The sequence below is a fragment of the Podarcis bocagei genome (assembly GCF_964188305.1).
Source record: "Podarcis bocagei genome assembly, chromosome: 1".
NCBI lineage: Eukaryota > Metazoa > Chordata > Lepidosauria > Squamata > Lacertidae > Podarcis > Podarcis bocagei.
Window position 1 is genome coordinate 81,180,401 of NC_138125.1, and position 14,392 is coordinate 81,194,792.

Below are 14,392 nucleotides of genomic sequence, written 5' to 3' on the forward strand. Positions count from 1 at the left end.
TACAAAATCAGTGGAGAAGGAAAATAATGACCATACGAAGGTAAGGTCAGTTCAGCATCCCGTTTTCACAAGGTTCAGCAAGTTGCCTATGGGATCCCTGAAAGAGGGACCTAATCCAATTTCACACCAAAAAGGGAAATCAATCAATTCTGCCCAATATACACTCTTTTGCAAAGCAATATGCTGTAAGACATTGCCTTTTTATGTTATTTCCTCCCTCCAGATATGCATTTTTATGCAAACTTAACCACAGCATTATGTATTTTTGCACACATTACTTGACCAAAGTATACTGCATATTTGAAGAAGTGTCAATTTTGAAGGATGGTGGTGTTTCAGAAAGTTCAGGTCAGAAATTATAACTCAATCAAATCTCTCTGTCATCCCTAGTTAGGACCAAGGAATCTCCCTCACAAGGAATGCCCCAGGCTCCCAAGAAACCATCCTGGTGAGACGGTCCCAATTCTCAGCTCTTGTCCTACCTTTCTAATCTGTTGACAAATTCTAGTGAGCTGATGATCAAATTCCCCTCTGTGTACGGGAATTTTAGGGATGTGATACAAGGGAGAGCTGGCTTCCCCCAGTTGAAGATTCCGGGGGTGGGGCTGATCAGGTATCAAGGAGATTCACCAGAGACTAAAGGAATTAGGGTTCCATTGCTCTTAGTTGATCACATAAATGCCATTAATGAATTGCTGGATGACCCATTTTTTTTGCATGCCAGCTGAAGGTATTTTGGCAAGTGGCTAAGACTGCTTTAGTTAATGAATATGTTTTCATTCTTTTAAAGCAACTCAACTAAGGCAACTCTCCACTCACAAGTTCCCCAGTGTTTTAGTGCCACTACTCTCCTCCATTTTTTTCAGGTGTTTGGAGCATATTTTTTTAATGCTTGTACAAATATGTCTTGCCTGACATGAAATTGCCCACCCCCAAAGGCTGCAGACAGTACTCAGAAGGCATTCTCAAAGGCAAAGGCTCCTGCAACCCAGGGCTCAAAACATGCAGTTACAGCCAAAGAGAACAATCAATCTGTGCAGGCTCAGCAAGCCAGAGTGCTAAGTGGGCTAAGTGCTGCAAAGTGGGCAGTCATAGCCACAGCCCTGTCATTGGTTCAACGTGTGGCAATTACCACAGGACTCTGTCTCAGTTGCTCTAATAGAAATGCCAACTGGACCTCCATCTTGTCAGGGTTGAGCTTCAGTTTACAAGTCATCATCCAGTTCTTTATTGAGTCCAAACACCAGATAAGCACTTCCACTGGACTCTCAGGCAATTCTCACTAAACGTTTCCCTATGTACTTAAGATTGCATTATTAGGTTATGAACTTGTGTTCTAAGGCCAGTGGTTCCCAAACTGTGTTCCATGAACCATCAGTAGTGTGTGATCTTCATTCAGGTGGTTGGTGGGATGTCTGTAACAATAACATTAAAAATCATACAGCACTTATCTTTTTCTTTCTTTAAAATACAGCACTTACTTTCCTTCAATATCAACATAGCTTTCTGCTGCACCTATTAATGTTTGGGCAGCATCTTGGTTCAGCATTCCACTGTTGTATTGCTTCTGATAACTGGCCTATATTTTGAAAAAAATAATGCATATACTGAATGAAATAACTGTTGTTTTCTTCAGCAACATGCATTATCTACCTACTGAACAACATAGCTATCTATCTGCCTCTGCATGCTAATTAAACTGTTAATTAGCTCTATTAAAAACACTGAGGTTACATGGAAGTTGTTTATGTAGTGCTTCACATTTTCCCCACATGCAACCTGTGGTTTAAACAAAAAAAAAACAACAAAAAAAAAACTAAGAAGCGTGCATGCACACGAAAGCTCATACCAATAACAAACTTAGTTGGTCTCTAAGGTGCTACTGGAAGGATTTTTTTTATTTTTATTTTGTTTCAACTATGGCAGACCAACACGGCTACCTACCTGTAACTAAACCTGTGGTTTGCTTTTTGTTTTTTTAAAGACAGCTGCCTTCCCCAGCGCTTCTAATATTGGATAGCTTTAGCATACTCAGGAATCCAAAGTTTTGTGTCTTTTTTGTAGGAAATGTATATCTTTTGTGCATTCTGCACAAAACATTATTCCCACACGCAGATCATCACTTGATGCATTGTCAGATACAAGTCTTCAATTTATGCATTTCTCAGACTAGTCCATAACTAAAGAAGCACCTCTCCCTATTCATGTACTAATATTTTTGGACGATGCTAGTCTCAATTTTCTATCACTAAGGGAAGCTCACTTTATGGTGATGCGGGAATAGAGGCGGCACTCTATCTGTGAACTGTCATCATTTCGGCACTAGGTTAAGACTTACTTATTTGTAGGTTATGTAAGGTGATTATTATCCTGATGCTGTTTTTAGCTGCTTTGTTTGTTAGCATATCTTGTTAATTTTATGATTTGGTTGCAGTTTATGTGTGTTTGTTCTGCACCCCTCTGGTACCAGCACTGATGAAGAGTAGACATTTTCTAAGATTTCCTAGTCATGATATCAGGTTGAAACTCACCTCATTCAGCGAGTGAGCCCAGAGACTCTGAGGAGCCAGAGTAGAGGGAAGAAATTGTCCTCAGCATGTATCCTCAGTGATCCCACTCTCACTCCGCAGCACATGTGAACCTCCTGAGATGTAACACTAACCTTATGCTTTCATCTTGAAAGCAGCAACAGAGTCAGTCTCCATGGCACCATAAGAACTAATTCCCAGCTCAACTGAGAAAAACTTATTCAATTACAAAAGCCATTTTTCAGGGTGATGGTGGAGCTAATTACTCTGAGCAGCATCCCTATTTAAGCTTCAGGGAACTCTAAACCACCGCTGAAGCAACATTTGAGTTGGCCATACATGTGTGAGCCTGAATGCCATTTGCAACTGTCCAAGGTTCTGCTTGGACCTGAACTTCTATAGGAGGAGTGGGGAACCTGTGGCCAATGGTCAGGGATGATGTTGGGAACTGAAATCCAACATGTGGAGGTCCAGAGATCCCTCCCTTCTATTAAACCACAACGTCCACAAAGGCTTGAAGTACATTCTGACTGCAACCAATGCTTTGAACAGAACATTCCTAGATTTCTAATCCAAGAAACAGACTTCAAAAGTATTTCAATGTGGGCGGTAATCATTACCCTTCCAGAGCTTGAGCCTTTCTTGACTCTGATGGAGGATTGGGATTTATGTAATTAAATATATATTCCACTCGGGGCTTTTTTTCAGCTAGAACTCAGTTCCAGCACCTCTCAGGTAGACACCATTGGCATTATAAAAGAACAAGGGAGACGTTCGTGGTGAGTTCCAGCACTCTTTTTTCTAGAAAAACAGCACTGATTCTACCTTTCCACCTTCAAAAGCTAAAGGAGGCATACACCATCTCATTTTTATCCTCACATCACCCCTGTGAGGTACGTTAGGATGAACGATAGTGACTGGCCCAAAGACACCCAGTTTGATCCTCTCTCCCCATCCTAGTCTGATACTAATCACTGGCAAAAGCAAAAAAAACAAAACAAAACAAAACCCCAACACCTTATACTTTAAATTGGAGTGGGCAAACTGATACTATACAGCAGGTGAAAAAACTTTCAGTGATATGTAACAGTGTGTGCAATAGAGTGGGGTGAGGTGGACAGAGTGCAGGCATTAATCCTTCATATTGGAAAGGGACTGTTACAACCACGTCCCTATCTTCAAATGTGAAATGCTGATTGTATGATTTAGCAATGCAGAAAAATCCAATATCGGGCCTAAGCATTTTACAACACTGTAATAAGATACAACACTATTACATTTTGGTTTGAAAATGGTCTGCAGTACACAGTGTAATAATCTCAGGCAACAACTGATTTTTCAGGCAGCATTATGCACTTGACTTGTAGGACTACTTCCTCAGTAGATTTTTCTAGGATTGTGCCACTTATAAAGATCCCATGCTACATAAGAAAACAAAGAAGGGGATTGATTCTGTCAAACTCAAGAGTCCAAAGTGGACTAATCTCATCCACACCTGCTCAATCCATGTGCCTATCAGAATATGTGTCCTGCAGATTTCAAGGGCTGTAGCACTAACTCATAAAGGGGGATTTGTATAGCAAACACATAGCCACTCCCACACTTTTTCTCTGCAATTCTTAAAGTGTGATGGAACATCAAGTTCTATCACTCCCAGTGGGATTTGCAGCACTTTGCAAAGTGAGCAGTAGTGGTAGGAACACCTCACACTAGACAGATGAAACTGCCCTTTCAAAAAAAAAAAAGGGAAAAGAGTTTCCCCTGCCACTCTGGGCGGCTTCCAACAAAATATTAAAAATACATTTTAAAAATTTGAGGGCTGCAATCCTACAGGCACTTACTCAGCAATGGGACTTACTTCCGAGTAGACATGGTTAGGATCCCCATTTCTGGGCCATGCCTTTATTGGGACCACACTGAAATGTGGGACAATCCTGCATCATCCAGACCTTTCCTCACGTGGATCTCCTCCCGCTCCCATGCCACCACCCACCTCCGCTGGGCAAGGTGCAACTTACTGCACAGAGGTGTGGGGTGCGCACGGCTCCTCGGTGCGCAGGTGGCGGTATGGGTGCCCAAGAACCTGCCTTGCACCAGTTTGGGCAAATCAGGAAATCAGGGCAGCGTCGACACTGGCGATTGGAGCGTGGGCAGGAGCCCCACAGATGCCACCCAGCCAGGCACTCGCACACGGAGGCAGCACAGTGCCTCTATAAGAGCACCCAGAGCCACGCAGCCTGCCCTCCCTGCATGTTCACCCTGTCCCTTGCCTGCACCGCCGGATGCGGGTGTGCCAAGCCAGGGGGCCTCCACCTCATCCATCTTTGTGCCGCCTGCCTCGTCAGGGAGTCTGCCACTGTTACACAGTGGTGGGTTCTGCAGTTGCCGGGCGCCTAGGTGAAGGAACCTGGCGGGCTAAATCCGGCCCGCAGGCCTTAGTTTGAGGACCCCTGCTTTAACTGGTTTGATCACAAGTAAGAAATGTGGGGTAGGCAGGTACGGAGTAGTCAATGCACTAAATTATTCTGATTAGGCATCCTACAGCAAAGAGTGGCTTCCAATAAAACTTTTCGGGGGAAATGCCCAACATTAGAACTAATTCTTAGATTAACAATGAACTATTTCCTAGGAACAAAGAGGTAGTTATAAAAGACAGATAAAAAGATCTCTCTACCTTAATTATGTGGACACTTAATATTGTATTTTTAATAGCTATGGACCACACTAGAGACAATGTATTTTGAATTCACAGTAAAACATATACTTTAAGATTCAAATGTTCTATAGAATTGGGACTTTTCATTCTGAACCACCATAAAATGCTCAATTATATTGTTAAGTAATTATAATCCTGAAATTACATCAATAAAAGGCCAATAGAATTAAAAGTACGAACTATTTGTGCCGTTAAAAGACGCAATCTGGCTTCTTCCATTATGTCAGCAATTTGTTGAGAACTTCCTTCAAATGTAATATTGGCATTACATTCTGGACACCTAAGTGATTTGATCAGTTGATCAACTTCTTCTGAATCTAACTGCACAAGGGGGGATAAGAAAAACAGAATATACAATCTCAATATCAAACCAAGGGTAATATTAAATTAATTTAAGAATCTAAACATTTTGGGCAGAATCCAATAGAAGTTGAGCACTTTTATACTCTACTGTAGACTCAACAATTTACAAAGAATGCGGCAGCATTCACACACTAAAATCCTGTCTTATCTACCCTGCTCATGGTGCTGCCTGAAGTCACTGATTCACACTACTGTGTGGCAGGGCCAGTTTGGTTTAAATCACACACAGGAGTCACAGGAGACAACTCTAGGGGGCCATAGGTACCTGGACACACCATATTTTTCCATCTATAAGACGCCCCCTATTTTGGGGGACACAGATTTAAGACAATGGGGAGAGATGGCCCCACGTACAGTGGTGCCCCGCAAGACGAATGCCTCGCAAGACGGAAAACCCGCTAGACGAAAGGATTTTCCGTTTTTGAGCTGCTTCGCAAGACAAATTTCCCTATGGGCTTGCTTCGCAAGACGAAAACGTCTTGCGAGTGTTCCGATTTTTTCCCGCTTCCCCCCATTTTTCTAAGCCGCTAAGCCGCTAATAGCCTTTTAGCCGCTAAGCCTTTAATAGCCACTAATCTGCTAAACCGCTAATAGGGTTGCTTCGCAAGACGAAAAAACCGCTAGACGAAGAGACTCGCGGAACGGATTATTTTCGTCTTGCGAGGCACCACTGTACAGTCATACCTCAAGTTAAAGTAGCCTCGGGATGAGTATTTTCGGGTTGCGCGCTGCGGCGACCCGGAAGCAATGGAGCACGCTACTTCCGGGTTTCATCACTTGCGCATGCACAGACCATCAAAATGATGTTGCGCGCATGCGCGGAAGCGGCAAATCGCGTCACGTGGATGCGTTCGCTTCAGGATGCGAACAGGGCTCCGGAACGGATCACGTTCGCATCCAGAGATACTACTGTATAAGGATGCCTCCTAATTTTTGACATTATTTTTTAGTCTTATAAACATTTATTTTTTTAGTCTTATACACGGAAAAATATGGTAATTGTGGGGGCAGAGCACCCACAAAGTCAATGAGAAAAGCCGGCAGGTGGCAGCGGCATTGCCTCCGAGAATCAGTTCAGCTCTGCCCTCTGCAACCAGCCAGCGAGGCACCCTTCACACATCTGTGTTGTGGAAACGGGCACCCACAATCCTGAGGGCAAGATTGCACCCCAGACAGGAGCTGAAAGAAGGGGCTTAACTTTGGCTTGATTGCATCCCAGAATATCATGTCAGCGTGGTGAGGAAACACATCAGTCTCCTCTCACATGATTCTTCCTATCCACTCTGATTGTTTGGAGACAACTTTTCCACATCATCAGAAGTGCAGCTAGTTGGGATGTGTGAGGGAATTTATGTGGTGGTGTCCAGCCTGTGAAACTCCCTGCCCCAGAAGATCTGTTGGCTCCATCCTTAATAGTGTTTATAAACCAGGTGAAAATGTTTTTATTCCAGCACCACTATGTTAACCCCTAGTTAACCCCTAGTTAACCAATTATGCTGCCCCTGACTTATTAGATAGTTTTGTTCTGCTATCACTTGTGTACTTTTTAAAAAAAACCAAACACCTTTATTATTACAGTGGTACCTCTAGTTGCGGGCACAATCCGTTCCAGGGTGCCGTTCGCACCCCGAAAAGTCGACAACTAGAGCAGCACTTCTGCGCAAGTGCAAAGCGTGATAGAGCGTTTCTGCGCATATGTGAAGCGCACAGAACGCTTCTACGCACATGCACGCGGCGAAACCCGAAGTATACACTTCTGGGTTTGCTGCGTTCACAAACTGGAAAGATGCAACATGAACCTAACACAACACAAGGTATGACTGTATTATTGCTTTCTGATCTTGCTTATCCAGACTTCTGTGTCTGACCTTCCATTACTTAAACCTGACCTATGCTTGACCATGCTCTGCTTCTTAGATATTGAACGGGTGCATGCACCTTCTAGCTTAACCTTGAAACATTTGCTGAAACCTTTTCTTTGCTACCAGGCTTATGCAGATAATTGATGAAAAACATTTTCTTAATAGTTAGCTGGTGATCTACTTTCATTTTATGTAGTTTTTATTGTGTTACAATTATTATGAACCACTTTGATATTTATAGAAAATTGCAGTTTACAAATATGTTTACAAATAAATAAATGTTCAAGTGGACTCTGTTCCTAACACAAATCCCCACTAGGCTAGAGCCCTGTTTCTCAGCTGGGACCCTTACCTAGGGAAAAACAAGAGCTAAGACAAGCAATGAGAGATTCCTCAAAATTTGCGGTCCTTCTTGGAGGTATTTAGTTCAGCACCTTCTATGTCTCAGTCCTTGCTGTCAGATGAATAACTTGAAATCAGGTTGCTACTTCTGCCAAATTCTTTTAACAAAGACATAGCAGGTGAATTGAATGGCTAAGCATGACCTGAGGTTGGCCCAACAAGTGTCATACCCCGTCTCTTCCTTTTGAAGAACAGTGCAGGCACAAGCCTTAGCATGGCAAATGATAGGTGGCTCTGTTCTGGGCAAGCAAACGGACAAGTGAGCTCAGGCTATGAGCCCACCTTGCATTTGGTTTTACACACTTTCTAAGTTATGTTTATTTAACACTAACTGAAAGATACTCACTTTATAAGGATAATCTATTTTAATTGCTTCTTCAGCCATTGTCCAGTTTGCATCAGCCAAAAATCTATCAAGTTTCAGCATTGCAAATGCATTGGCTTCCATTTGTCTGATTCGCTGAACAGCGTTATGCATTGCCATACGTTTTGGAAGAGTAATATTACAAAGGCCTATAGAAACAGAAAAGTAATTCATTGGTCATAATAAGATTTACAAGACAGCAGCAAAGGTCATCTAATTCCAGACTCATGAGTGCTTGATATAGCAAAGAGACAACAGCATGGCTGGGAAATAGAACCCTACTTCATCAGGGCTCCCAGTTGTGAGGAAGGCTGAAAGACTGTGCATCTGAACATGCTTAAAAGCCCCCTTCAGACCTTCCAAGAGGGCGAGGGACGGAATGGGCATGCCCAGTGAGCACAAGGAAATTAGGAGTGGGGTCAGCATGCAGAAAACTGGTCTTCCTATCCCGTTTAAATCACATAATTTTTTAAAAAATGCTTAAATAGGGATGAAGTTGAAGTATGAATAAAACACATTAATTTTTATTTTAATAAAGAAAAGAAGAAATGTTGAGAGCATTACCTAGTGTTGTAACCAGCCTTTTCACAGTGGTAGAATTAATAATCAAGGTCAACAAAGACGCAGTTCCTGAATGCAGTAATAACTGAAAGGATTTGAGCAATTAGCATCTCTATCATAACTAGGAAAAGCAGCAATATAACATTACATTTTATAGCATTTTATAATACTTTAGTCTGCTTTGGGAGTTCAGTACCGAACAATGGAAAGAAGCCGGAACTACACATTACAATATCACCAAATATGGCAAAAACCTGATGCTCCATCTCAGCAAAGTAGCAGCAGGAAAGCCAGCTGTTGAATAACACTGTGGACAAAATAGTGTCCTATGGCACTCCATAGTGTAAGCACCAGGGGGCAAAGTGCACTCTCCCAATGCTACTCTTTGGACCTGAGCCTGCAGGAGTATTGTAATTGCAATACACTGCCACTGATACCTATCCTGCAGAGTCGGTTCAGAAGGATATCGTGATCAGTGGTATTGAAGACTGCCAAGAGATCAACCAGAAATAGCAGAGTCGCATTCCCTCGCTATAAAAGTCATCCATAAGGTCGATCAAGGCTCATTCAGTCCCAAATCCAGGCCTGAACCCAGACTGTCAAAGATTAGATCATTAGTCTCATTCAGGATTGTCTGCAGTTGTTCTGCCTGAACTGTCTCAGTCACTTTCCCAAGAAAGGAAGTACAGTGATACCTTGGTTTACAACCATAATCCGTTCTGGAGGTCTGGTTGTAAACCAAAACAGGTTGTAACCCAAGGGGCACTTTCGCCAATGGGGCCTCCCCCCAAAAATGGCTTGTAATCCAAAAAAAAGGACACGAACTTCCGGGTTTGATGTGCTTGTAATCCAAAACTGTTGTAATCCAAAGCAATTGCAAACCAAGGTACCACTGTATTTGCAATTGAGCAAAACTTGCTACAACCCATTCAGTCCAGCGCTGACCTTTTCAACAGCAGTCGTTCTACTGCCTGCAGAATGGTCAAGCACTGACCCCACATACCACTTTTCCACTGCAAATTGCACTCTTTCACTTGGCAGAGAAGTAATGCCTAATGGAATTTTAAGTACCTTTGGAATCTATTTTTTTTCTTTTAAAAATGCTTATTTTTACTTATTATATATTTTTTTCTCTGTTTAAAAGTTCCAGCCATTGCATCTGATTTGGTTTCAGAGCCCAGACTTCAAGCCCACACAGAACCATGAAGCTTAATGCGTGGCACTGAACCATTTCTTACCATAACCACTCTGACAGAGTTATTGAAAGAAAAAAGCAAATCATCTGTATCAGCCCTAAACTGTCAATATATGGAAACATCACCGCTGCAGACACACAGATTGTTGACATCAAATGATGCGCCTATCTGTGGTAAAGAAGAATTTCCTGGGACGTTCACAGGCTGGATAAGTCTCTGTGAACAGTGTAATTTGAAACCTTCCATTTGCGCATGTTCAGGAAGTTTGTCAGACTTGCTAGAAGAACTGAACTGAAAGGACGTGTTTTTCTCTAGTGCTGTAATGTCAGAAATAAACATCACGTAAATAGATTTCTGACTTATTTTCTTTCCCCTGCGGAAGCAGGAGGGAGGGGTTGTGCATTTTACCCACTCTTGGGAAAATGTCGCCTATCAAAATCTCCCTGGTCTGTCTGGATATCAGCCAGAGGAGGTTACCGGTAAGCAAGCTCCGAGGACAGTGAGAGGGGCCAGCCTCTATGGAGGGGGCTTGCAAACCAACATAAACATCTTAGGAAAAGAGCAGGATACCAAAGTATGATGAGACCCTACAAATGTTTAATCAGAAGTAAGCTGACTGCGTTCAATGCATCTTAATGTTCTCAACTTACAGTGAGGCAATACTACAGTTCAAACTTCCAAAATATATTTTAAGGTGCTCTTACTGACATTTGTCAAATATGATCTATGGCAGCTGTTATCAAACTTTCTTCTTTTAGGGACCACTTGAGAGGGCTAGAAAATACCAAGGCCCTTCAGTAACAAAATAGTGGTGGGTGCAAGGCAGACCAAGTCACAAAATGTCAGCGCAGGGCGAAGCAGTCACAAAATGAAGACATGAGATTTCATGATCTACAGGTTATGTTTTGTGCACTTCAGAGCACCCATCCCCCTCCCTAGCAGTAAAAATACAAGTAATAGTAAATGAAATGATTCCCAAGTTGCTGTCCTTTCATGACAGCCCAATCAGCTGCCTAAGGAGGCCTCACTATACATAGTGGTGGGCACCCTATACCCATGTGATTTAAACCACAGCACTGGGGATTCCATCACAGTTTTTTCTGTATTGGGCATTGCAGGAGTGGGCAAACTTTTTACTCCCAAAGGCCAATGCAGCAATGCACTCAGGGGCCACGCACCATTGGGCATGTCTGGACACACTTGGTCTATCACATACACATATTCACTCACTCATTCTCTCTCACACACATCACCTTGGCTTCCTTGCCAAGGTGAGGCAGGGGAGGACAAACCCTATTCTAACTAAGCAGAGATCAATTGCTGGAACACAATACCTATTTTAGTCACCACTGCCTCCTTACTTTTCAAAAATGGTATGTTTACTGTGTGTTAATTTTATTTTATTGTTAGCTAACTGGGAGGTTTGCTGTTAGGCAAAAAAGGAAAATAAGTACTTTCCATGCTCAACTTTTTGATTGCAAGGAAGCACTTAACCTGCCTTGTAAAATATATATGTATATTAGGAAAGTCACAAAAGGCACTGTTGTGGACAGACAAAGTTGTATCAAATCTTACCAGTGATGCCAGAAGCACAATCCATAAGTGCTCATTGTACTCCCTCAACCACATTCCAGATAATAACCATTTCTACAGGCACACTAACTGTGCTAAGGGGACTTTCCTAACAAGAAAATACTGAGTTCTGAGTTCTAGAAAGTTAGATTTTGCAACAGGCCACAAACTGCAAGGGGGGAAATGGAAAGAATATTACGCAATCTTTTAAGCATGAGTGGGGAATCTCAGGCCCCGGGGTTGAATGTGCCCTCTTCACTCTCAATAGCTTTTGCCAACCCCTGCAATTTCCCCAAAGACAAGAAACTCACCTACAAAATCCGTGGTTTCCCACATGCCCCTGGGTGGCCACTATGGGAACAGGATGCTGGACCAGATGAGTCATTGGCCTGATCCAGCAGTCTCTTCTTGTGTTCAAATGCCTGGCTAAAATGTGTCCTTGAACTGTGAAAATGCCTTTTGCTCATCTAGATGGAGGATAGAGGTGCATGTGGGTGCAGAAACATCTGACTTGTTTGTGTCTGGCATGTAGGTAAGAATACAAAGGGAAGAGTGATATCTATTGCTCAGCACACTTTCATCTCTGCCCCTACCTACCATAGACATGCAAACCCCAGAAGATTGTACCCTGGGCTGAAAAATGTTCCCGACTGCTGTCTTAAAGACAGATTAGCAATTATATGCATTAGATTTTAATCTCTTTTCAATGCAAACAATTGCATATTTATTTCTTTGGATATACAGAATTATACTTTCAGTAATATGTTGTGCATACCTTTAATGTAAAAATTAATGGCATACCTACGTTCCCAATATCTATAGGAGTACATAAACTGAAAATATGGCGTCAGAAATAAACACATCTTTCTATATAGGTTTCCAAGCAGGCTTCTAGTACAAATTGATAATGCTTTCCAAAAATAATGATCTTACTTTACCATGGTTTTAATTTGAAACTCATTTGGAGATTTGCTTTCTGTTTGGCTAATTCCAAGAGCCATGTTCAAAGTGAAGGTGCCCCTCATTCCGCTCCAAATCAAAACAGCTCCCCAACGCCAATTAAATCCATAGCCAAGACGACTCAAAAAAGGGCTCAACACAAAAACAACCAAACCCCTGAATAAAATAAAAATAAATGCAAAAATGCATTTAAATCTTAAAACACTATGTTAACAAACTAAGCAAACATTTAAGAAAGCATACCCTGGTTAAATAACAGATCATGAGCTTAGCCAAGGGGGGGGGGGGTCAGGGTTTTTTTTCCTGGCTAATGGTAGCATGGCTTAAACTACCAGAACCACCTGAGGAATCACTGCTTCAAATTGTATGCCATGAGGAGCTGATTCCATCGGTTTTTTCACTACACACTCTTAAGAAGATGAGGGAGTCCAGCATTCTATATATACATATCTTTCTAAAAATTGCTTTGCAACTAACTGGAAGTACTCTCTCTTGTTGTCTAAAATCATCCTGAATGATTTGGGGTAGAGCACCAGTAATCTCTGATATAAGAGAACACATTCCCATTAACCTACGGTTAACCTATAGTTGGGTATGTACATAATTCCCAACTGTTAGACCTCTGACATCACAATGACCTGTGATTGGCAGGTGGGTTGTCCTACCGAAGTTCATCCATGAGATGGCGTAATACAAACATCCAGCCTAAGCCAAAAACATTGCCCATCCCTAAAGTAAGTCAATCTGTTCAGTGGGAAAACTTCCACTCATCTAACAGAACTTCCCCCTTCTCTCCCCCTGCCTCCAAATATGGTCTGGGGTGCATGGCGGGAGAAGGGGTGGGGGAGTGAAATTCCACTGTGTTAGCAGAAGCCGTTCTGCTTGCTCAATGAGTTAGGAGGGTGCACCCCTATTGTTTCCTTTCGATATAATATGAAATTTGACAACGCTAGAAACAAAAAACCTTTGGTATGTTCAGAAAGTTGCTTCATTAGTTTAAATAGTAAAAGAGATTTTCCAGCTTAAATCTGACCTATTTAACACGTTCCACATTATTCTAAGCCTATTTTAAACCTTTTAAAAATTCAAATAACACAAATTCTGGGTGTTACATTTCAAGGTGTGTGGGGATTCATCTCTTTAACTTCACAACAGGGATAATAGGGAACCAATGATTAAGTCATAAGAGCATGGCTAAAACTGGTGTCAATTTTCAACATGGCTAAAACTGGTGTCAATTTTCAACAATCACCTTCTGGAACAAAAAGTGTTGACCCTAACTATTAACATATACTTAGGCAATCAGCAATATAGTGGGACAAGTGTGTATCCCTCTTCTAACTTACAAAAGTATGCAAAGAGAACATCAGATGTCTGCTCCTGCTGCAGCTGGGCTGTCCCTTCCCCTAGCACAGGGCCATCTAACACTAAGAGAAGGAATCCAGGAGATAGGGAAGCACACAGACAGAAAATGAAATGCTCCTGTTCCTACTTCATTTGAAATGTATGGTTTGTTTTAAATGTGCAATGTAACCATTGCATTTTATAAATGTTATGAACTGCTTTGAATACTCTAGTCAAAAAGTAAGAGACAAACCTACTAAAAACCTAAATGCATAAATAAATATGAAGTCTTCCTTTGCACTGATTGGGTAACTGTAATAATTTCAGGAAACTGCAGATTTTAAATCTTGTTTTCAGCTTGGAAATACGTCAATTTGCACAGAAGCTATGAATTACCATGGCAATAAAGTCAAAGCACAGAATTGTTTTTCACAAAGGGAATAAATTTAGTATTCAGAAATCAGGTTCCAGCCTCCACTACATCTAATTCATATAAAATTGTCTACTTCAAAATTATTTTGCAT

General features: G+C 41.8%; 1 protein-coding gene across 4 annotated transcripts in view; it reads right to left on the reverse strand.

Annotated features, from left to right (window-relative positions):
* The window catches only part of LOC308588867 (solute carrier family 9 member C1-like), a 61,986-nt gene that overhangs the window by 31,021 nt on the left and 16,573 nt on the right, over positions 1–14,392 (reverse strand). For all 4 annotated transcript variants that reach the window (XM_081197528.1, XM_081197525.1, XM_081197527.1 and 1 more), the window contains 5 exons: positions 12,503–12,680; positions 8,800–8,881; positions 8,218–8,384; positions 5,425–5,565; positions 1,482–1,579 (listed from right to left, as the gene is read on the reverse strand). In XM_081197528.1, the coding sequence (XP_081053654.1) occupies positions 1,482–1,579; positions 5,425–5,565; positions 8,218–8,384; positions 8,800–8,881; positions 12,503–12,680 (666 nt within the window). The remainder of the gene's footprint in view (positions 1–1,481; positions 1,580–5,424; positions 5,566–8,217; positions 8,385–8,799; positions 8,882–12,502; positions 12,681–14,392) is intronic.